The sequence below is a fragment of the Venturia canescens genome, chromosome 2, assembly GCF_019457755.1.
Source record: "Venturia canescens isolate UGA chromosome 2, ASM1945775v1, whole genome shotgun sequence".
NCBI classification, from domain to species: domain Eukaryota; kingdom Metazoa; phylum Arthropoda; class Insecta; order Hymenoptera; family Ichneumonidae; genus Venturia; species Venturia canescens.
In genome coordinates, this window is record NC_057422.1 from 850,651 (window position 1) to 873,608 (window position 22,958).

Below are 22,958 nucleotides of genomic sequence, written 5' to 3' on the forward strand. Positions count from 1 at the left end.
GGCAGGAATAAACGGCGTGACTTAACTCAAGAGATATTCCATCGCCGTGTAATAGCTAATGTAACGAGTGAGGCTTGACGGAAAATATCATTATTGATGTAACGCACAATCGCCGAGGAAGCATTAAGTGTCTCGAAAGTCTTCGAGGATTTGCATCCTGCGCAAAAAATTTTTTTACCCCTAGTAATCGCATATATTTCTAGATTCTGATCGAGCCTTCGTGCACGCTCGTAACGAAGTTTTTGATCTTTAACAAAAATAGGAATCTTAATAATTGAGACAGCTGAGTCTGAGTCAAGATATCGAGAACTACGTCCACCCTGCTGTAGCAGGTTCCAAAAATATTATAACTTCAGTCTGAAGAAAGGGGAAACGTCGCCTTCCGAGATATTCAGCTGCGCGAGCATCGGCACAGAATCCATTTTATCTTTTTTCCCCCGTTTTTATTTGTTTGTTTTTTCCATTATTATCGTTATCATTCATCCACTTCTCCTTCTTCTTCTTCTTCTTCTTCTTCTTCTTCTTCCTCTTATTTGTTTTTCATAAAGTTATCTTTTTTGTTTCTCTGGCAACAGCTGAGGGGCCCGGAAGTGTAGTCGTCGGCGGTGTGGTTGGTGGAACAATTGAGGATGATAATGAGAGACGCGGAAGCCCGGAGCTTGATAACGGGACAATGTCACGCGGAGTGAGTTACCGTCAATATCCCCCGGATCTGTTGGCGTTCTCGGGTGGTCGGGGTTCGTCACCGACGAGTCAGGCCTCCACGGCACCGGACAGTTCAAGATTGTCAAACAATCAAATGGGAGGACATCAGCAACAAGGAGGAATGAATTTTGGATCAGCCTCGGGTGGACAATATCCGGTTGGATTCAAGACGCTACCGCACAATCGTACCGGAAGCGTATCGTCGGGACACTACAGTACCGGAGTACCGGTCTTGCCAAGGCACGGTTACGTGACTATACCAAGACGGCCGAGAGCACCGAGCTGGAGCAGCGGACCGCCGACTTCGCCGACCTCCCTTCAAGCCGTCGAAGCCGGCCTCGAGCCCGTTTACGATAATTTAGGAACGCGAACAACCGCCGCTGGAAGTTCGATCCGTTCGTTGAACAAGAGCCCGGAACCAGGTGCATTGTCGATTATGAGAGGTCGACCACTCCCGGGAACTCCGACCAACTCCCATTACAACCCGATTCAACGCAGCACCCCGAACATTATCGCCGGTAGCCCCTTGGACAGATCAGCGCCGGAAGGCGCTCCCGAATGGCCGATCAAACAGATGCCCGAACAAATGGACAATCACCCGATCATCGAAAATGGTACGCTCGGCAGAAAAGTACCCCCGAGGCCACCCCCGAAACCCAAAAAGAGATCACCGAACGGTCCTCTCTACGAGGACGAGGGCGAGGATGGCACCGAAGTCTGATCCGGCCAGGGAGTTTGAAAAATCGCGCGCGGATCCTCGGAGGCTCGGTTCGTCGAGCCTCGCAGGACGACTCGTCCGTCTCGCTACATGCCGCGCCAACTTTTACCCACGAGAACATAATATAACGCAACTTTGCAACGTTGACCGACTAACCGGAAGTGCCTTGTGTCAAGTTCTGTTTCTATATTCTCTTTTTATTCTCGTTCTTCGAACAGAGATATTAACGAACAATCATAGCGAAAACTCGATGAAAAATTTCCCTAAAATTAGCTTCTCGCGGACTGACGACGAAATGCTGACTTTTCGTGAATTCTTCAAAACAAAATTCGTCACTCGCGAAGAACATTCCTCATTATCGAAGACCTCGTACATAACTTTATTCATCTTTATATATTTCCACCCTCAGTTGTTATCATTATTAATATTACGACTATACTTTACTCTTATTTTACTTTTATACCATTATTTATTGTTTGTCCTGAGTGGTGAGGTCTCGAATGGGAAAGCAGTGCTCCGAGAAAAGATTTTCACATTCGAGTACGCGAAGGACACAACTGCACTATTTTTCCTTTCTGTTCCATTTTCGCAATCAAATTTTTCAACAATTATTCATCCCTACATATTCGGCGCTCGCAATGACCAATCGTATGCCCAGATTTATTGAATTTTCAAAAAAAAAATAAAAAATAAAATCGGAAGTTAATAAACGAGTTTGTTTCAACATAACGAAGCAGGGAGTATAAGAGGATAAACAAGAGAAACGCATTTGGAATTTCCACCTCTAATTAACTCCGTGATTGAAGCAAGTGATCTCGGGGAATAAGGGATCGTCGCTTAAGCGTAATTTTGCTTGAAACGTACCAAGTTGAGTTGAAAAGTTGATTAGCAGGATCGAATTTAAACTCGATCGGTCAAATTTCGAATACGCAGGGGAGTTGAGTATCGAAAACGGAACGGATAATATAACTCGTTGACTCGCATTAACAACAGGAGAGAATCCCTTCGTCTTTCCTCCACTTAACGGTATACACACACGAAATGACTTGTACTACCTTAAGATTAAACTGGATAAAACAATGAGCAAATGTCGAACTAAAACAAAAAAATTATCGAATTCAACGGAACATTAATGAGAAAAAAGAGGTAAACACGCGTCGTCTACGACGTTGTATCAATTAGGAATTTCTTTTTTGCTCCCAGCTCGTAATGAATGTTAAACAATCAAGGAAAAGCCTTGTGAGCCAGGGTGGACGAGAACTAAAGCGCAAATCTTATTAATCTAAGAAATCAATATTAATTCAAATACACAAATATATGAATATATATATATATATATATATGTAGAGCAGACTACGAGATTATATAATTGTTCGAAGTTTACGAAATTTACGTAGCTCTATGAAAAAAGCCCGGTTGACCATGAGAGTGACTTGGATTTTTCTTGCATCGATCTTCACGAAAAGTTGAAAGAAAAATGAACAATAATGTGTACAGATATGGGAAAAAGAATTCTCACAAGCCGATAAATGTAAATACGCGTTGTTAGGGCGACGTTAATTAACGGTGCTTCCGATTAATCGCGCCGCTAAACAATTTGAACATACTTCCAGTACCGATCAATAGTTCTCTCTTTTTTTCATTTTCTTTTTATATAATCTTCCACAATCGCGAGGCTTTGGACGCCCTATTTTCCGAGGGCATTTCAATGTATATTCAAAGCGAAATGAACTTTTTCACTACGAAAATTGGTCCTCGGAGGCCAAATAAATTAATTATCCAAACGACCCATCATTCAATCATCGTTCTTTCCTCATTTGATGAAAGTCTACCATCGATCGATTCAAGCACGTACGTTTTTATTATGAAAAAATAATTAAGCTCTTTCGAGAATTACAAGTGACGTAACGGGCTTGATCGGAACTCTCGGAAGTAATTTGACGCGTAACTGGGAATTTGGAAGAACCAATATTAGCTAAAAAAAAATACAAAAAAAAACTGGTAGAACGAAAACGTTGAGCAAAGCATGATTGCCCACCGATCGTAGGCACGATAGCCAAAAATAATGAACACGAACGTGCTTATCTCTTAATTTTTCGGAGCGTTACGATCGTCACGTGAATAGTATACAGTCGACATGAAATCATGATGTTCTTTGCTGCGTAAAGTGACGTACGCTCAGTGTGTCCTCTATGTATTAAGATTATTGAAAATGAAGTCAGCTTTATCGAAGAGACAAATATGACGCGATTGCGACGTAATAATAAACAGTAGAAATAGGAAGAAGAAAAAGAAATGAATTCATCAGAATTGTTGAACGAGCTCGTATTCTGTTAACGATAAAATCAAGGATCTTCGAGCCATAACGAGAAGTAAAAAGTAATGTTGGGCCGCGAAATCACATGATCCCTTGTACATACACGCATTGATTCATGCAAACAAAATAAAAAGGATGAGGAAAGAATCACACTAAACTCCCCGCTGTTCGTAACTGATGTTAATATGTAAAATGGCAGGCGTGTTTTCAGAGGTAGGAAAAAATCGATATTGGGCCACGAATCAAGACGACATGATGATATATTTTTGTAATTTTGTATTTTGACGTTCCCATCCATCGCGACGCGTATATAAAACTTTCAAAAAAAGGAATGTTCTTTTTAAACGAAATAAAAAACGCTTCCACGTTTTAATTCGCGAACAAATTGTCCTCCGAAGGAACCAAGGACGCGGATCTCGAGGTCGAAGACATGACTCGCCCATCGATCTGCCCGAATTTATTTCTCTTTCAAGTTTCCTCGTTTAATTACAAGCCGAGATGTGCGTTGCCACGTCCACAATGCGAAAGATAAATCTACCGAATCACATATAAGAGTGTAAATACATTTTTTTTCTCGCTCGTATCGTTATCGTAGAAGTAATAAAGGGAGAGAGAGACATATTGCAGCTTTTTTTCGTACCATTTGCGAAAATACAAATTTGTTTTTTCTCGCAGAAAAAAAAAACGTTGCCAAAATATTGTAGTGGGAACGAAGTTGAGGGAAAACGATTTTGATATTTCATTCCCTACCTCTCCCTGCGCCATTAGACTAACTGAAAATTATGCAGTTGAGATTATTATTGTTAACAACGAGAGGATAAACGAATTTTCTAAATATCAAGAAAACGCGTCATGATAGGTAAATGCATTCCTTCTGATCTATCGTAAGAAGCTACGGAATTCTCAGTTTTTTTATGTTTTTTGGTTCGGTCGAAAAAACCGTCCGGAGTTAGCATCCATTGACGAAGTGGAATGCACTTGACTCGTGGATATACGCTCGCAGCAGTTTTCCATCAAATCCGGGTCATCGCACAAGCGAAACAGAAATTATGTCGTAAAATAATGATGATAATAAACAATAACGAGTCTGAAGCACTTTACCATAACAGAATATCGGAGTAATTATTGGAAAATACCTGTCTAATTCGTGTATTTCAAAGAGACCAAAAAATCAACGATTTACGAGAAAACATTGTGTGGAATTTCGAAGGTTTGTGCAACGGTCGAATCGTCAGTTTTGACATTTTTTTCCATTTCCGACTAGCGTAATCATGTTCGAAAAAAAAAAAATTCCATCCGATTGAAGTGGATTTAACGAGATTCGTTCAAACATTATTCAGAAAGAATTTTCATTCCAGTTATAATTTAAAAGAAATTACTCTGATTCAAATCGAGCGTTCAATTGCCAAGGAAATTGAACTGTACAATTTAATCATGAGAAATATAATAGTGAATTTTTTTTATCCCATCACATATTTCGAATATACAAAAAACAAAGTTTAGATCCTGATATTCTTGATGTGCGAATTGATTAAATAAGAGAATCAAATATTAACTTACAAACACGAGATTTTAAACATCTGGCCTAGATTATAAAAAAATCATTTTGAATGGAAAGAAATATGGTCGTCGTTCTCGTCGGAACGCCGTGATTGGAGTTTTTTTTTAATCAAGAGTCAACGTTAGAGACTCATAAAGGCCCAAGGAGATCTCGAAAAAGCCGACTTTTATTTATTTTTCGAAAATTGCGACAACAGTTTAACGCCTCTGAATTTTTCCAACCGTTTTCCATAACGACTTTTCATTTGACATGAAAAATAAAAGATTTAAATCATTTCTCTGCAAAGTGCGTCGTTTCCGAGCCTCCTTGAATTGGTTATGGCCTCGAATGGTTCGGACGAGACCACCCCGGCTTCTTGCATGTGACAAAAATATGTATACGTGAGACAGAAGAAAGATAGAGAGAAATAAGGAGAGAGAAATGAAAGATGGTGTGTTGATAAAGTCAAAGAATCGCGAAAGGAAAGACGAAAATAATGTATTATAGCTTATATATATATGTATACATATATAGTATATACATGAATATTAATTTAGATAATATGTGACCTAGCAATGTATCAGGGGAATAAAGTCGTCGCGCGCATTTATATTAATTGACATGGCGCCTATCGATTATTCAATGTTTTTTTTTCACACCTAAATAATTCCAATCATTATTATTGCTATTATGATGAATAATACATGTAATGAGAACTGCCTATTATTGTATTCAGATTGTTATTATTGCTTAGTCGTTTTTTTACATGTTTTTTTTTCCCCACGAAACTTCGATAAACACAATATTATATATATGAATAAATCTTTATATATAAATATATGATTTCTATTGTACGAATTACGACGTGCTGACGTATGTAAATATTATAAATATTTTATAAATGAAATAATTAGTGTGATTGTAATTTTACGATGTATAATGAAAAAAAAAAACGAAAAAAAAACTAACAAACGAAACAAACGATTCTCTGTACACTCCAATGAATGGGTTAAAATTTTAATAAATACTTCCCAACCCTATGTTTCGCCATTTTTTTTTCTTCTATTACATTCTCACTTCGATCCGATCGCCGGAAGGTAAAAGAGAAGGATAAAGATATCCGATCAATATCGATGAAAATTTATTATCAACAATTTATTGCCAAAACGAAACATGAAGCATCCGATAAAAATGGTTTTCATGAAAATTCCACAAAATTCCATATTGTGAGAAGATGTGAAATTGTTAAAGTTCAAGGAATAAAAACGATATAAAATATGGGAATGATTTGGAAATATTTCACGCTCTTAAAATCAATGATTCGAATCTATTCATTTTTCCAATAGAAAAATATTATCAACAGTCTTGCGAAGAATTTGTACATTACACTCTTCTTTCATTGGTGTACTTACAAACTTATTACTTAATGAAAATCTACATTTGGATCTATCTAGATTCATATAATACTACACCGTTCAAAACTGTGTTTGAAAATTCGGTGGATTTAGTGAACGTTTTTTTCAAACTTTTGAACAATATTAGATATAATTTTTGTTTAATAATACGGAAACTCTACTTCAGTCGTAGCGTTTTTGGCACTTTCTCGTCTTTGGCAATTATTTTCAATTTGGATGCATTTTCCTTCCCGTACTCGGCCACGAGCTCTTGAACGAATGTATCTTTCAATTTTTTGAGGCACCTGGATCAACGTTGAAGAAAGTTAATATTATCGAAAAAATACGCGATAGCAATTCATCATGTGTAAAATATGAATAGGGTTTTTTACCTGCGGTAAAGTGGATTATTTCGAAATTTTCCGATATCGAGACTCGGAGCATGAGGCCGGTGAATAATGAATGTATCCGGTAAAACGATGTACCTGCGGTAAACGAAAAATTTTACTCCTAAATATAACTATTTTGTCTACTTCCTCGTTCTCTGCTATTCCAGATTAGATTCTGCTCTAATATTTATTTGACTTGAAAATGCAAACTCACTTGTAACCCAGAGCTGTCAGATGAGTAACGTAGGAAACTTTGTTCCAGCCGAATCCAATGAATCTTTGATCGTAGCGGGGAGCAGATCTGGAAATGACGAGATAAGGCTCGAAATCGGGTTCCCATTCAACCTACAATATTTTCTCGTCAATTAATCATTTCCATGAATTTTTTTATATTTAGAGAATACTCGGAAAGATTATTATTGTTGCGTCGATGTACGTTTTTTCAACGCTGCAACACCAACCTCGTAAGGCTGGCTGGCGCTTTTCCAGTGTGTATAATTTGTTGCCGCGTGACCTTTCGTCCAAACGTGGTAACGAAAAGTAAAAAGAATCCCGTGGTTCAAATATTTGATGAGCTCTTGCTTATTCGTTGGAAACGTGAATCTGAAAGCGTACGCATGATTCATTGCCCGAGTTTTGGTCGAAAATAATATTTCATACGATTTAAAAAAAAAATGAAACGAGTTAAATCATTGCGTCACCTGTATCGTTGGGTCTCGAAAGCCGGTACGATTAGAGCGGTCTTGTCCAAAACACTCAACTTCATATTGGATATGTGGAGCATTAAATTTTCGTAGAGCCCATATTGCGGAAGAAAATCTATGTCCAGTTGAAAAATAAAAGAGGTCGAGACATAAGACATTGCGGTATTCCTCAAATAATTCACAGGATAAAACTCCTACGGGCAAAAAACAATTTATTCGTTTTCCTATTAATCGCGTACCACAATCAACAAAGACGAGTTCTTCTAAAATTGCTGTAAATAAATAACTAGTTAAATGGAAAATTGAACTTACTCCTTCCTTGTAAACTACATGATACGCAATATTTTTACGATTTTTTAAATCTTCCGAATTGCGAACGAATCCGAGAAAATTTTCAACTTCAGCGTCGCTCAAATACAACGCAACGCTTATTGTACCCGGCCAATGTTTGCACAATTCTTCCAAAAGCATTATTCGGTCCACGCTGCATTGCGTCACCAGTGCCACATCCTTCTCCCCAGCGTCAACGTTGTACTCGTATTCGAGTAGGAACAAGTGGGTTCGATAAATGATACTCGAGCCCTGAACGAACTTTGAACATACATCCGCACTATCGATCTAAAATGAAGTGAAACCTATTTTTCCACATTGCAAATTTTCAATACAAAATTTTCCAGAACGTGATGAATTTTTTAATATCGCAGAATATGGAAAGCCCGGTAATAGATTCTTACGCTGTAGCTAATCTCCGTTCTGTCGCAACCGAATAATCGTCGGCGCAAGAGATTGCCATCAGATTCCACAAAAGTTTGATACACTTTTCGAAAATCTTCCACATACTTGTTGCGTACATCCTGTTTACGCGGCGAATTCCAGTGGATTATCTAAACAAGAAAAGAAAATATTTAATGTTGAATTTGCTGGTTTCCTCTTCTTCGTGTATCCCTTCAAATATAATAAGAAAATAGAAATAAAACGAACATTGATTTTCTGTCCATCGCCGTAACAAGATTCGCTGAGGGTATGATCGCTCAACTGAATGTTCCACGTACATTCGAGGATGTAAACAATTGAAGGATATCTCTTAATGATCGCATTGATAATGTCCTGATCGGCGAGCCTTGTTTCCGGAATATCTTCCAAAACTTGTTTCGTCGTCTGTTGCCACATTTCAGCAAATTTTCGTAACCGCAAACGGCTCAAATCCATGAGCATTATACCGGTGTTGAAACCGCGACCTTGGGCCGGCCAAGGTCGCGAACCATAAGACAACGTTCTGACGTACCAATCGCTCTGATTCTCCACCAATCCTACCAGATTTACCTCCTCAAATTCCTCGAAATATTCCCACAACTTTCTCACGTCCTCGAGAAATGTTACATCCGTGTCAAGTACCAATACTCTTTCAACTGACGACAAAGCTTCCGGAAGTGTCAATTTCAATAACCCATATACACCGGAATAATGCGTATTTGGGATCCATGACACTCTCGGGATCCACTTTTCAGCAGCGTAAAATGACACGTTCACTGAAATCATATTTCATCTTCTCAATCAGTTGGTTACACGATGACCATCTCGGATCGGATTTTAGGAATATTTTTTTCGAAATCTGTCCTCCCCTGCCAAATAATTTTATTGATACTAATTTTTCCTCAACATTTTTTCACGTTTCGTGTCTAGAATTTTTGTAAACGGTTTCCCTTCGGTGCAAGTTGTTAGTTATCAAACGATAGGTCAAAGAAAGACAAACCTTGGGACAATTTCCATGTTTGGAACAACGTGCTGAGAGTTCTTTTGGCTATCTCATCGACCAACAAATGAAAATGAAGCGGGGTCGAGCGGTAGAAGAGTAATGATTTTGCAACCGTGACCAAGGCCATGGTCGAATTGTATCCAGCACAAACCATAGCAATGTGAACGGTGACACATTTTTTTGCATTCTGAAAATTTGTATAAGCATAAGTAATTCAACTTGAAGCTGACAATTCTCATACTCGATTACTCAATGAAAAAGAATTATAAAAAATATCAGACTAATAATAAGTTGGATACATCGAATATACAAACAAACCCGATTGGCCTAAAGAGTAAGCCAAAAAACTTTGCAAGAGAGAAGAGTCTTACTTGATTAATTTTGTCAGCCGCAACATGAGATTTCCCTCCAAAGGGTGATAAAATGTTTAATGCATTTTGTGGCTCATTAAAATCTGGTGTCCGAGGTTTTTCAGGACTTTTTGATTCTCCTGAGGGTACTGTAAAATGTGTAGAATTTATTTTGAAAACATTTTCCTAGTAATAAGTATAGATTACTTCATTCAAATGAAAATTAGAAAATAATTAGGTTATTATACAATTGGTAAAGATATGTTAGTAAATAATCAAACTACTTACCATTTATTAACAAGTAAATGTAGAATATGACTGAGAACAACAAAACACTCAGGAGACATCTTATCCATGACCTAGACATAGCGTAACGCTAAACATACTTGATCGATCGGAATTCGTTGTAAAACAAACCTGCAGTGGTGGAATCAACAAAAACAAGTATCAAAACCAAAAATTATTCCGATTCAATTTGTAAAAGTGAGTGTAATCAGAAACTAACAATGAAAATAATTGATTATTGTGATTTATAAAACGTCTATTTTTTATGAATCGGTATACAAATCGAAGTAATTAATCATTAAGCTATGAGTGCATACCTTTTAAAATCATTTACTCTGTGCTGAGACCGAGAGTAAACATTTTTCTATCACGAATTTTTTTATACTTCGATTATAAAACCGTTGTCGTTTATTCGTTTATCTTGTTATGATCGAAAATCAGCTGTTTTCGAGTACTAACCTCCGAGGGCTCCGAGGGCTCCGAGCAGCTCCGAGCTCCCCAACCACCACATTGTGACGTACCAAATACAATATATATATATACAATACACACAAAACTATAAGTAAATATATCGATAAAAAAGGAATATTTAAAACCCACCGATCATAAAGAAGATTTTCGCGTAAGGGACTGTCGAGAATTCGGAAAAGTGAGTACCTCTCAAATCTGAAGTTTTGAAACACGGATGATGATTGAAAATAACATATAGTGGGTGTTATATGATTGGTCAACTTGACATTTAATTATCAACTTTTTAGATACAAAAACCATTCTTATGTGAATCCGTACAAACATGCATATTTTTTGTAAACGCGAATACACGTATATAATGTATATGCGTATATTTAAAATACTGAAGATCAAAATGCATGGTACAAAGTCTTTCGATAGATCATGAAAATACATTGGAAAACTTTTATTATAACGGGGCCGGTACGTACGAGTCCGTTATAGATGCCGAAAATATTTGGGTTTTTTTTTTCATGAACAAGAGAGACGGCAGTGGTGGTTCATGGAGAATCTCAGAAAACGTCGTATGCGTGAACACATTGTAAAGTTACATATTACTCTGAATTCCTTGTACCACCTTGAAATTGCTATCGAACTCTGTTTTTTCTCATTTTACGGTGAGATATGACATGGGGTTAGAAAAACGAGAAACTAGAGTCGCGAAATTGTGTGTCAAGTGATGGTCAATAATGAGACGGAAATGATATTTATGTGAAAAAAAATGTTGCGATAGTTTCTAAAAAAATGAAGTGCTAAACCATTATCCTTATAATTATACTACTTCTTAATTAATAACCGTTGCTTTGCTCGAATATGGAACCGGCCCTTCGTCGTCTTCGGTCTCGAGCTTCCTCATTCTCTGAAGTTCCGTTGTTCGAGTTCTATATATAGAGAAAAGATACGATCAGTTATAGCGGTGTAAAATAGAAAATGAGAAAATAATTTTTTTCGTAATTTTATGGTGCTTTGATATGCTTACCTCATTTCCGCCTCCTCTCGTTCTCGCTCGACCCTGCGGCTCCTCAGTGCCCTAACAGCTATGCAGATGATGACCATTAGAATGGGCACAAGACATCCCAGAATAATTCCAGACGTGATTCCAGCTTGACGCGAACTGTATTCCTGTTGACCTTCATTTTTTCGAAGCAAACATTGATAATATTAACTCATGAATCCTCATCAGGAATCGGTGAAACCGAACCTCGCTGTTCCCAATTACACGAGCTAGATATTCACGCAGCAGTAAATAAAAATGTTTGAATGTATGGACAATAAATACAGATGGAAATCTCGACTCCACCATGATTACTATCTGTCATTGTTCGCAAAACGTTGTTAATTATTTTCACTCTATTGTGCAATTTAATAAAAGTATTCATGTGGAATAGAAATTTTAATCCGTATTTCATAATAAGAAAAATAATGCTACAATAAATATGTGTGTAAAAGTTTATTAAAAATATTCGTTACAAAAGTCTGTTACAATTCGTAGTTGAGGTGAATTACAAAAAATTCAGAAGACACAAAGTTTCCGGTAAGTAGTATCCATATATTGATGTATAAAGTGTAAATAACCACGAACGAATTTCTATTCCACAGTAAATACTGATCAGGATATTTGAGAAATAGTGTCAATTACTTGTCAATGAGTAAGACCGACGAGGTTATTCGCCTCATTTAGTACGACACTGCGACAAGATGGCTCATTTGAGCTTATAAAAAAATTGGTCACTCAAACGATGGCTCGCTTGGTAAAAGGCACTCGGCAACAGGTCAAAGGTCACGAAATCGATTCACTGAAAGGGCCGATCTCGCGCGATTATATTTTACAACGAGGGAGTGCGATTTGCAAATGACGTTCGATTGAATGAGGAATTTCGCGGTAAAATATGATAGAATAACAGTACGATGAAGATATTTGAAAAAATGAGGTAAATCGGGATGCTCGCTACACGTCGCTCTCTCTGCTGACGCTTCCGGTTGCGGCTTTTTGGAGAGAATCGGTAGTGGTGTCGGAACCGTTCGGAGAATTTGGAATTTTAAGATCCCAATCTTTTTCCTCGAAAACGCTGTTCGGACGATCGGGGAGCGGTTCATGAGTGCGATAAACTTTGTCATATGTGCGACGCTTTCTCGTGCTACTCCCGCTGCCACCGCCGCTCGTACTCGTACTAGAATCGCTAACCGGCGATACAGTTCGTTCGTAAGACTTTAATGGTGTCACTTGTCGCGATAGAGACGAATCGTTATCGTAACCAGGCCCGCGCTCAGAATAGCGACCCGAGAAACGCCATGACCTTGCCGAACTATCCCCCTTTTTGTTTCTATTATCACTACCATTATTGTTTCGGATGCAAACAAATACGAACGCGATGATTAACACGACCGGTAATAAGACCGCGCAAATAATACCCATCGTTGTCCAAGCCGTTCGCTGAGCATACTCGACCTGACCTGTATTTTTTATACAACACCAACAACAATCAGTTATTATCATTAATTTCGATGCTACAACGTAATGCGATCGATTCGATATTTCCATCATGTATTTCCAAGCAATCAAAAAATCCTCATAACTCGTATTTGATGATTGAATGAATTTGAATGTATAATGAATTTATCATTGACAGGTTCATCTGAAAAACTATTGGTATGATATACTCACGTAAACACTCCGTATAACCGTACTCCGGTGTATCCCATCTGCCATTAGGCATGCAAGTTCTTCTCGTGTCTCCGATTAGAGTAAAATCTTGATTGCACTCAAAGGTGACCTTCGTCCCGGGCACGAAGAGAAAATTGCTCTTGCGTCCGAAGCGCGGAGTTTCCAAAATTCCGCAAGTTATAACTAAACAAGAATTCCGACGACATTTCAGAGGGAATGAGAATGTATACGGAATAATCATCAAAAGACGGGGAAGAAAAAAATTGTTTTTTCTTACTCACTTCGCTTCGAGTTGGAGGCTTTAATTTCTGTGTACGTGTCATAATAATTTTTGGTAAAATGCGCCAAATCCCGATTGAGCGTCAACGCATAATCGTACTGGCACTGATAGTTTTCACCGCAAAGCTCCTTTGCTCTTGCGATATCGACCGAACTGTGAAGGTAAAAAAATCGTTCAGTCACCTCCTTCGGCTTGTTAAAATTTTTGAAAAAATCCATACAAATGAATGAATTTACCGATTAGCTGGCAAAATATCGCTCGGATATCTCTGGTACTCGGGGACGAAACTCTTGTTCGCGTAGCGACTCGCCGTTCGGCCAAATTCACGGGTAAACAAAGCCCTGCCCTTTAGCCTATCCTCGTTATCCTGCAATAACCAATTTATTGCGAAGTCCTTGTGAACCGCCGCGAAATTATTCAGATTTCCAGGAACCACTATACTTCCATCCGGATTAGTAAAATCATCGAGTACGTCGTTGCTCCAGTTGCCCAGTAAGCCTCTCGTTTTGTTCTGTTGATGAGAATTTTTTTCCACGTTTATTCAAATGCGATGTTTTAAAAAAATGTCGAGTTTTCAATTTCTAGCACAAACAAAATGCAATTATCTTTCAGGATCCGACGTATTTTTATTTCTCATCTCTATGGCTTTACCAGAATTTTGATAAGAACGAATCGACGTATCGTCCGACTATTTTATCAATTTCGAAGGGTAATAGCCGAGTAGCAAATTACCATATACGTCCACGGAAGGTAAGCTCTAACGGTCATAAAACCTTCGTTCTCCACGACTTCGACCCCAGCACCGGTGTCAAACATTATGATGACTTCGCTCTGATTCAGTATGTAGGTCGGTGTGTAGACAACGACACCGGGAAAGTGTTGAAACTTCAATGCGGTTCGGTCGAAGTAAACCCTTCGTTCATTGGCGAATACATCCAATCGATAACGCCATTGCGCCCATCGAGGTCGCAATCGTACCTCTATCGTCGCTGAATTATTTCCTCGAGCTGATAAAAAGAAGCAACATTTTTTGGATTTAGTTTATTATTCGATTAAACGAGAGAAATTGGATCGTCGCTCACGAGCGGGATCGAGTTACCTGCAACAGAAGTCAGCTGAGTCGCTCGAACTTCGCCATAAATATTCTTGGGCATTTGTTCGAATCGTCCTTGAACATCGAGCTTGTCCTTTTCATTGTCAACCCTGAGAAGAACGAATTCCCCTTTGCCGTTGAATGTGTACTCCAGACCGTCAAAAGTAACAACATGCGGATCACCAAAAACGGTGGCGATTGCCGGGGATTGATAAGCGACGCAATCCTGTGACGGTCTCCTCTCGAACCGGAATGTCTCGCAACCGACCGCTTGTTCCTCTTGCCATAAACAGCACAGATACATTGGTACCATGTCGTGATACCAGTGCGAAAGACTCGGCACCTTGTTCGCCTCGTTCCATGGTAAATATCCCAAATTGTGCGATCTCCGCGGCTTTGATCCCCATTGCTGATCATACGTCAACATCAAATACCCATTTTTGTCGTAACAACACTGCTGCTCCGAACCGTACAGACTGCGAAAAAAATAAATTCGAAAATAATGTTTTTTTTTTCCACGATTTTCGTTGTTTTACATTTCTTTCGTTCTTATTCTCACGAAACCTGATTTTTGATTATATTTTTGAATGATTACTTAGGCGCTCCGGTAGTGACGCAGTGTATCGCCCCTCTGTTGTAGTAACATTCAGGATTGGAATCCTTGTCACAATGATAGTCAGGCATGAATCGTCCTTTGTCGTTGAGAGCATGTTGCAAAGTGCAGGGACAGAGAGAAATTTCAGCCGCAAAGTTCTTTAGATAACGGTCGTCCTTCATCCATTTGTCGCAAAGCCTGTGCGCCCATTTTGCACCGTACAGACGCTCCCACTGCGGTCCAAAATACCAGGCCAACGGGATTGGTTTGCTCCATAGTACACTGTCGAAGATCACATAACAAGATCGTTCAAATCTCTCGATCGTTTTCTTTCCTTCCTCATTTTATGGGTTAATGAACTTACGGCGTTATATCGAGGCCGGAATACTCGGAAGGTTTGGTCAAATTAATTTGAATGAAACCAAAGTGCATGTCGATCTGAAAGGGATTATCTCTATTTCTGTAAGTAGCCGGGACGATTGTGTAAGACCCGTCGTTGACCTTGTTCTCCTTGAATATTGGAAAGTATGAAAATTGAGAGATCAATCCTATATTGGATTCGCAGAATCTGAATTTTGCGTTCGAGGAACCTGCGTGTCATTTACCTCCAAAAGTTGTATAAACTCGAGTTCCGGTCTTATCGTTGATTCTCGATAGCCCCACAAAGAGATTTGTACTCCTGCTTGCAAGTTAGCTGTCAAATTATAGGCGTCCCATGTTATCTTGATCTCACGAGGAGCGCGCTCGTGCACAGCTCGCGTAGAAAAAAATATTTTCTCCGTCGCCGTAGCGGGTGTTTCTGGGAAAAAATAAGTGTTTTTTTATCGTTACTCGAATTTTCGTAACATTGAAAGAAAATTGTCCAAAAGACTCACGCGTTAACGTGAAAATATATGAAAATAAGCTAAAATTATTGAATAAATGCTGTTGATTGAAAATAAAATTACCAACGAAATATTTGCCTCTCCAGGAGTATCTACCGCTACCGATTGCGACGGAAAAATCCACGTAGCCCTCGACCATGAGACGAGGCTGAACGCAAATGGCACGGTTTCTATCGATCACCGTACCGTATACATCCTCCGTGTCGAATCTACATTTGACTTTGTCGTTTGACTCGAAACAGGGACCCGTTATGTTGACCACCGTTCCGCCCAGCATATTTCCACTTTCCGGTGCGAAGACCAAAGGCAAGTGCGTACCATCTGCATATATCGGGAACAAATACCGATTATTGTTTCTCATTTTTTCGTCAGACATTGTATTTGCAATAACCGATATCGTTGGGACCGAATGAAGTGGCGATACTGACCGATATCCTTGTTGCAAGAACCGAGCATGATTTTTTCATCTATACGAAATATGTGTCTTCCTGGAAAACCGTTTGCCCAACCTCTGCTCGGCAGATCCCGAATCGTCGTTGTCTGAGAATACGGACTGTACACGTAACTTTGAGTGCCGTTTCCGGCATTAAACCCAACCTGCGAACCAAAAAATTCCGCGTATGAAATTGTACGTTTTCTCCTTCCACCTCGAAGCTTCGTAAAGGCTTTGGTCGATCGATCGGTCGATGTAACTCACAAACGCGGGAGTACCGCCCTGCCCTCTGGTCGTATCACCGCTCGCCTCGGTGTGAGTGGTCCATTGAATGTCGAGATAATTGAAAATGGCGTAAGTGAAGACCTCGTCGGTAACGAGTACCAGTTGAAAGGTATTCGTCGTGTACAGAGAATTATCGATGCCACCAGCAAAGGACATATTTTTCCATGTAACGATAACAACGTGTTTCGGATCGAACGAATCCGAACCGACGACACCCTGTCGTATGTCCCATTTTGCGCGCTCCCGAATTTCTACTCCAAATTGGTCGGTTCTCTTCTGCAAATCTCTCTCCTGTCTAGAATTTCATAAGAGCGTAGAATCGTTAATTTCATTGGTGTACGATGAATATTCACAATTGGCATTTGCCCATTTTTATAGAGAAATTTTTACCGATAGTAAACACCCGGACGTCGCTGATCGATATCCGTCGGTCTCAGTGTCCCGATGCGGCATTTGCTGTAGAATATACCGATGAAAGACGGATCACTTTTCTCCGGCCAATCTTTGTTCGGAAACGCAAGCGGGTAAGTAAAGTGTTCCGGAGGATCGCTGAATTCCAAGAAACCATTCATCGATACCTAAAATCATCGTGCAGGTTTTTTTTTTCTCTTTTCGTCGTTCATATCCCTCGCATAATGAATGATCGGATAGAAATTTGAAGGAACGAACGTAAAGAAACTCACTCGGGTATAATTGAATCGGAAGCCGAAGAAGGGCAGCTGAAAATTAAAGTTCTTGTGAACCTGGGACATTGACGAATGGACGTCCGTCTGAAAATCGCCGTTGTTGTCATCGCCACCTAGGTCAAAGTACCAGTACATCAGTCGTGAGCGTATCGTATTCAATCTATCGACCGTTATGACGTAATCCTGTGGAGAATCCTCGCTCGAAGGTGCGTAACGATCGGCTTCCGGATCGTCCGAATCTGTACAAAAAAATCCAAGTTTTATTATCACGATTTCCTGCCCCATGCCACGCAATTTGCGTATGCCAATTTGTTGTTGTTGTTGTTGTTGTTTTTTTTAATGACTAGGAACGTCGTTCGTAAAAACGAAAATCGCTCTCGCAAAGACACGTGTATTATCGACCAGCTGAAAATATCACGAGGCATTTCGACTTTTGTCGAAATAACGATATGGCGGAATGAGAAATGGAAAATGATGGTTCTATTGTTAGAATCATAGTGATCGGACAATAATGCATCGGGAAAGGGTGCCGTAGTACTCCGAAACAGGCTGTTATGAGTCACAGGACCGATTCATTCTACAGCATTATCGTGAGGCGAGTGAGTAACTGATAACGACAGATAAGAGCCAATATAATGAAAAAGTTGACGTTGAGCAAATAATGAAAAGTCTTCTCGTACGCTTGTGCCGCGAGGGTCGATATAAATCTCTCGGAAAATGAGAATAGTAGAAAAACATTCGGGACTGCAGCAGGTACGATGATTTTATGAATAAGGAAATTATGTTAAACGTGTGTGAATGGAAAAGTCATTTTTCTACTCGCACACAGTGAGTTGCCTCACTTTCAATGAAACAATTTAACAATTATCATTGGTAATAAAAATTGTTGAAAAAATTCGTACGAGTGTTTTATTGGAGCAAAGAAAGGAATTTAATTCGGGAATGAAAAAATAATAATATGAGAAGAGAATAGTACAATTTTCATCATCGCGTTTCTGACGATAAGGTAAAGCTTTTGTTAAACTTTAGAAACGAAGGTAGAGAAAAATGTGAAAGGAGCGAAAGAATATTGGAAAAATTGCAATTGAAATTAATTGGGTGCCGCACACGCCCATTGATAACAACAACTCACCGTAACTGACGTACTTTCCGCTTCTGGCTGAACCCATTCGACCGGAAATAAGAGGCGGATTACCTTGTGTCGAGACTTCCTCTTGACTCTCTCGTACATCCTTGGCAGATTCTTCGTTCTCGGTTGGTTCAACGTCTTGGTTCAATTTTTCGTCGAGATGCTCGATTTGGGGGATCGAATCGGGAGAAGTATGATCACCGTTTTCGGTTGGCTCGGGATATGTCGCCACCGGAAATTGTGCTTTATCGTCAACGATTGAGGTTTCCTGGCCATCCGTGGCTTCCAAATTTTCGCTCGATTCACTCAAGCCGAATGCACTCTCGAAGCTCGTATCCTCTTTCTGTCCAAAAGCAGCACCGACGATTAAGCATATTAAAATCACTAAAAGTCCCGGTTGGGAATAAATTCTTGATTTTTTCGTCCTCATTTCGAGGCATCGGAGGAAAATTGAAACAATTGTTAATCCACGCGCAGCCCTCGATGTATTTTGGAGACGACTGAGGTTCTCCCAAAGAATCTCCTATGTTTCAGGTGTATGAAAAAAAAGGTGAGAGGGAAAAAAAACCGGAAAGATAATGTTCTGATATCATCGTGAGCTATCCTACGATAACGCTCAGGCAGCTCTTATCTTTTTTTTGTATCTCTGCGTTCCTGGGATGAGGAGTCACATTACTGTAGCGAGTACACATCAAAAAATATGGAGGGGGCGGACCCTTTTGGCCTACATTCAACCGTAAACAGTTTCCAATTTCACATCTTTCATTCTTCTCACAAGCCGATGTAATATCATATTACGCTTTATCCATTAATCGATGCTCTACGATCGTCGAATGAATTATCAAAGTCGAGATTTGATACGTGAAACAGGGAAACAATAAATTCACCATTATATCGCACGATCATTATAATCGCGATATATAAAAAATGTATAATTGGAAAAGAATTGAATTGCTTCTTCGAGAAAAGTATCGATAAAAGATTATTTTATTTTTGTCTCTCCATTGTTTTTATTTCCCCCCCGATTTTTTCTCTCAATTTACATACGATTAAGTACAGTCATGTTCGAGTCAGATACTCGCTATGAGAGATGGAAAAAAAATGGACTGGAGACACGGAAAGGCGTATTTACACAGCAGCTGAGAAAAATACGGTGTGAAATTTTCCAAAGACAAGAATAGAAGATTTTTGTGCAAATTTTTGCTGCGCAAACAAATAAATCGAGAAAAATATAAATTCATGGAAGGAATAATGCGACCCATTGTCGTTTTTACGATCGGTTGGTAGATTAACAATTTCGGACTTACATTTTACGAATACGTGAGCAATCGAGGTTTTTTCAAATACTTTTTTTCGTTTCATTTTTTGAAAATAATGGGATTAGTATAAAAATCTACTTCGGTGCACGAAAATCCTACAGCCTCATTTTTTGTCATTATTTATTATTATGATTGTTTTTCTTTTCTTTTTAGCTCTGTCATATTTTTCGTTCCACCGACGAAACCGATTTTGGTTCGCTAGATTTTTGCGTGTGGTTTCGGAGTAGTTTGAAGTAGTAGAAGATTACGAGGAGGACGAATTATCGCCGTTGCTGTCAAGATAACCACATGAACCATTCACCACGAACGACGTCCCGAGACCATAAAGATGCCCACAGTATTTCGCGTCGTCTATGTTGTCTTCGAAAAACATCTATACAAACATATTTTTTTTTGCATTATTTCCGATATTCGTCAATTGTTACACGAGCAAATCGATGATCCCCGATAAAACAAACAGCAAAAGATGTTAAATGTTGCACCAACATTGAGATGGAATTGATTATAACCGAACGAGTGATTTTGAATTTGGTCATTGAAATAACTGGTGAATAGAGTACCTCTCGCATTTTGAAGAAAACCATTCCCGTTAAAAGAGAATCCGAACCGGCTTGATGCTGAGGTCCGACTCTTTGAAGTTCCAGTTGTTCGGCAACTTCTTGTAAACCGCCTTTCAAGTTCTTGCAAGACTTCATCAGATACTGAAAGTTTATTGTCGTTAATCAATGATTTTTTTGTGGTGCGAAATATTTGTAAATTTCTTTTTTATTCAATTGAAACAGAGTCATACTTTGACGTCATAAATCGTTGGGAAGTATATCCTCAATAATTCAAAAAATTCACTTTCCTCCTGGGGCAAATTTTGATCGGTAAGGAGTTTGAGTAAATAACCAAAGTCATAACCAGAATGGAAAGAGAGCCACTTAATGTCATCGACGAGTACTATTCCAGAGGTCATTAAAAGTTCTGCAAAATCCAATGGATCGATCCCTTCCTCCTCGTGTTTCTTGAATTGTATACCACTGTTTTGCAACATGTCTATGCTATCCTGTGCGTACATGTCTTCTCTGTAATCCAAACGAATAATTTATATGATCCGGTTGAACAGGAACACAAGTCGCTTTTGAATAATCGAAACGGCGGAAGATGATGCATACTGTAAATTAAATTTGAAATTGAATTGCCACGTTGTGTAACTTCCGCCAGGTGTATTACCCGATTCATCCAAAAATGTTAAACCCAATTGTATAATTCTCAAGAGATCGACGTTACATCGTAGCAGTTGGTATTGATAGTCGGCGCTCGTTCTGAATTCACCTGGGAAGAAAAAAGAAATGAGTGGAGACAAAACGGAGAAAAAAAAATATTCACCAATTATATTATTCAAATTGATTCCCTGGTGTCGTAAGTATTCACAGCTTTCTCTATCAGCAGCGGCTCGAAGCCAAGTATTTATAAAGGGCCGACAAGGCTCCTGCCGGACTCTTGTATACACAAATATTTTGTTTCTACTCCATGGCCTTCTCTTTCGCTACTTGCCATTGCCGCTTTTTCGTTGCTCATTCGAGTAATTGAATTAATGAAAAATAATTAAAATTTTATTATACCTATAGGTCTGGCGACAACACCTGGGAATTCTGTATCCATGGCGATGTACTGATATTGTTGAACAACTTGGCATATAGTTCGAAATTCCTCTTCCAAATTGTGGCACCAAACATCTCGAATGCCGCATTCTTCGTTACTCGGCATACTAGCCCCACCCTTCCCTATGGAATTGATTCCACCTGTATTTCAGAAACGCATAAAGAAATCAATCTTCTACCTGTTTCAATTGAATATTGGTTTTTTTTTTAATTTGGATTCCATTTTCACAGTCAAAATGTAGCAACATTTTGGCCGGCTACAATTGCCTTACCGCTTGTGCTTTTCCTGACCATTTGTAGATGTTTGATGCAACAAGGGGATACGAGCGCGATCCGTACAACTTCAAATCACACATAAAAAAAAATTGTAATAGCCAAAAAAAACCGTTACATTTACGCATCAGCAAAAAATAACAAAAACATTTTCCAAAAAACTAAAATCAATGTGTATTGATGTTTTTCAGGAATTTTGTTTCAGTAGTATTGGGAGAATTTTTTCATCAACCCAATTTTTAAAAAATGTTAAGTCCATCATGGCAACAAATTTTCGGTTGATGCAAAGCTTAAAATAAAGACTATCGTGAAATTAGAAAACAGTTTGACCTTAAGAAATCTGAGAACTAAGAAAAATTAAAAATACAAACAAAAAATACGGAGAGGAAACAATTAATTTTTTATGCGGTAAACTCGATTGTGTTAATTGACCAAATCCAACAACAGTGAGAAACAACAAACGGTATCACATATATGTGTCATTATTGAGTGATCTCTTTCGATGTCACAGTATTATAAACCAATTCACAGGCCTTATCGATAAAATTTTTATTGTTCTCTTAAAATCACCGTGTCTTGCTGAGATAAGATGTCATAGAAACGATTCCTAGTAAAAAAAAATTGCTGCAATGAGCCTTAAATAATTATATATTTACCCTCATCAGAGGTTAATTGCAATCATTTTCAGGGGCGAATAAATGTATATATTTTCTTTTTTTCTCTTTTCCACTTCGTTACCGAACGAACTAACCGACTGATCACGTCGATTCTCGGATATATTCTATATATCTTTCTTTACTTTGCGACCGTCACTGCATCTTAGCGATATCTAGCGGCGGCAGCAACATGATTCATAACCTCCATGAACTTGGCTGACTTATTTTGGATTTTTGACTTCTTAAATCGATGCAAGAGATCGGAATTCGCTCCTTTATGAATTGAAAATAATAATAAACAACATATATTTATCGTAAAAAAGACAAAATGATCACGTTTTTGATC

At 38.8% G+C, this 22,958-nt stretch overlaps 4 protein-coding genes across 18 annotated transcripts in view; 1 reads left to right on the forward strand and 3 right to left on the reverse strand.

The window, feature by feature from the left end:
• kek5 (kekkon 5) overlaps positions 1 to 6,320 on the forward strand; it is a 184,563-nt gene extending 178,243 nt beyond the window's left edge. For all 9 annotated transcript variants that reach the window (XM_043410815.1, XM_043410813.1, XM_043410816.1 and 6 more), the window contains one exon: positions 576 to 6,320. In XM_043410815.1, coding sequence (XP_043266750.1) covers positions 576 to 1,426 — 851 coding nt within the window. In that variant the 3' untranslated portion in view covers positions 1,427 to 6,320. The remainder of the gene's footprint in view (positions 1 to 575) is intronic.
• An 84-nt stretch (positions 6,321 to 6,404) lies between these two features.
• On the reverse strand, positions 6,405 to 10,663 carry LOC122405819 (LARGE xylosyl- and glucuronyltransferase 2-like). Of its 3 annotated transcripts, none has more exons than XM_043410821.1 (12): positions 10,618 to 10,663; positions 10,162 to 10,290; positions 9,895 to 10,022; positions 9,521 to 9,710; positions 8,749 to 9,296; positions 8,502 to 8,651; positions 8,080 to 8,385; positions 7,765 to 7,961; positions 7,525 to 7,666; positions 7,278 to 7,408; positions 7,067 to 7,159; positions 6,405 to 6,979 (listed from the first exon to the last, which is right to left on the reverse strand). In XM_043410821.1, the coding sequence occupies exons 2-12, from the start codon at positions 10,238 to 10,240 to the stop codon at positions 6,853 to 6,855; spliced, it is 2,091 nt and encodes a 696-aa protein (XP_043266756.1). In that variant the 5' UTR covers positions 10,241 to 10,290; positions 10,618 to 10,663; the 3' UTR covers positions 6,405 to 6,852. The 3 variants fall into 3 exon arrangements, with proteins under 3 accessions (XP_043266756.1, XP_043266755.1, XP_043266757.1); XM_043410820.1 differs by having other exon boundaries at positions 10,476 to 10,654; XM_043410822.1 differs by lacking the exons at positions 9,895 to 10,022; positions 10,162 to 10,290; positions 10,618 to 10,663 and having other exon boundaries at positions 8,749 to 9,389; positions 9,521 to 9,658.
• A 215-nt stretch (positions 10,664 to 10,878) lies between these two features.
• On the reverse strand, positions 10,879 to 19,540 carry mesh (sushi domain containing 2 mesh). 3 transcript variants are annotated; one of them, XM_043411775.1, is made up of 16 exons: positions 18,722 to 19,540; positions 17,587 to 17,828; positions 17,294 to 17,481; positions 16,883 to 17,198; positions 16,614 to 16,782; positions 16,249 to 16,506; positions 15,907 to 16,100; positions 15,666 to 15,811; positions 15,302 to 15,583; positions 14,713 to 15,182; positions 14,346 to 14,620; positions 13,850 to 14,124; positions 13,615 to 13,766; positions 13,334 to 13,516; positions 11,648 to 11,798; positions 10,879 to 11,549 (listed from the first exon to the last, which is right to left on the reverse strand). In XM_043411775.1, exons 1-16 carry the CDS (start codon positions 19,146 to 19,148, stop codon positions 11,453 to 11,455), a joined length of 3,825 nt encoding a protein of 1,274 aa, XP_043267710.1. In that variant the 5' UTR covers positions 19,149 to 19,540; the 3' UTR covers positions 10,879 to 11,452. The 3 variants fall into 3 exon arrangements, with proteins under 3 accessions (XP_043267710.1, XP_043267709.1, XP_043267708.1); XM_043411774.1 differs by lacking the exons at positions 10,879 to 11,549; positions 11,648 to 11,798 and adding an exon at positions 12,104 to 13,122 and having other exon boundaries at positions 18,785 to 19,540; XM_043411773.1 differs by lacking the exons at positions 10,879 to 11,549; positions 11,648 to 11,798 and adding an exon at positions 12,104 to 13,122.
• Positions 19,541 to 19,687: 147 nt separating this feature from the next.
• Positions 19,688 to 22,757, reverse strand: Pop2 (CCR4-NOT transcription complex subunit Pop2). Of its 3 annotated transcripts, none has more exons than XM_043411776.1 (7): positions 22,613 to 22,757; positions 21,956 to 22,024; positions 21,645 to 21,824; positions 21,195 to 21,354; positions 20,828 to 21,104; positions 20,598 to 20,738; positions 19,688 to 20,410 (listed from the first exon to the last, which is right to left on the reverse strand). In XM_043411776.1, exons 2-7 carry the CDS (start codon positions 21,975 to 21,977, stop codon positions 20,282 to 20,284), a joined length of 909 nt encoding a protein of 302 aa, XP_043267711.1. In that variant the 5' UTR covers positions 21,978 to 22,024; positions 22,613 to 22,757; the 3' UTR covers positions 19,688 to 20,281. The 3 variants fall into 3 exon arrangements, with proteins under 3 accessions (XP_043267711.1, XP_043267712.1, XP_043267713.1); XM_043411777.1 differs by lacking the exon at positions 22,613 to 22,757 and adding an exon at positions 22,527 to 22,590; XM_043411778.1 differs by lacking the exon at positions 21,956 to 22,024 and having other exon boundaries at positions 22,613 to 22,733.
• Between the last annotated feature and the right edge of the window lie 201 nt (positions 22,758 to 22,958).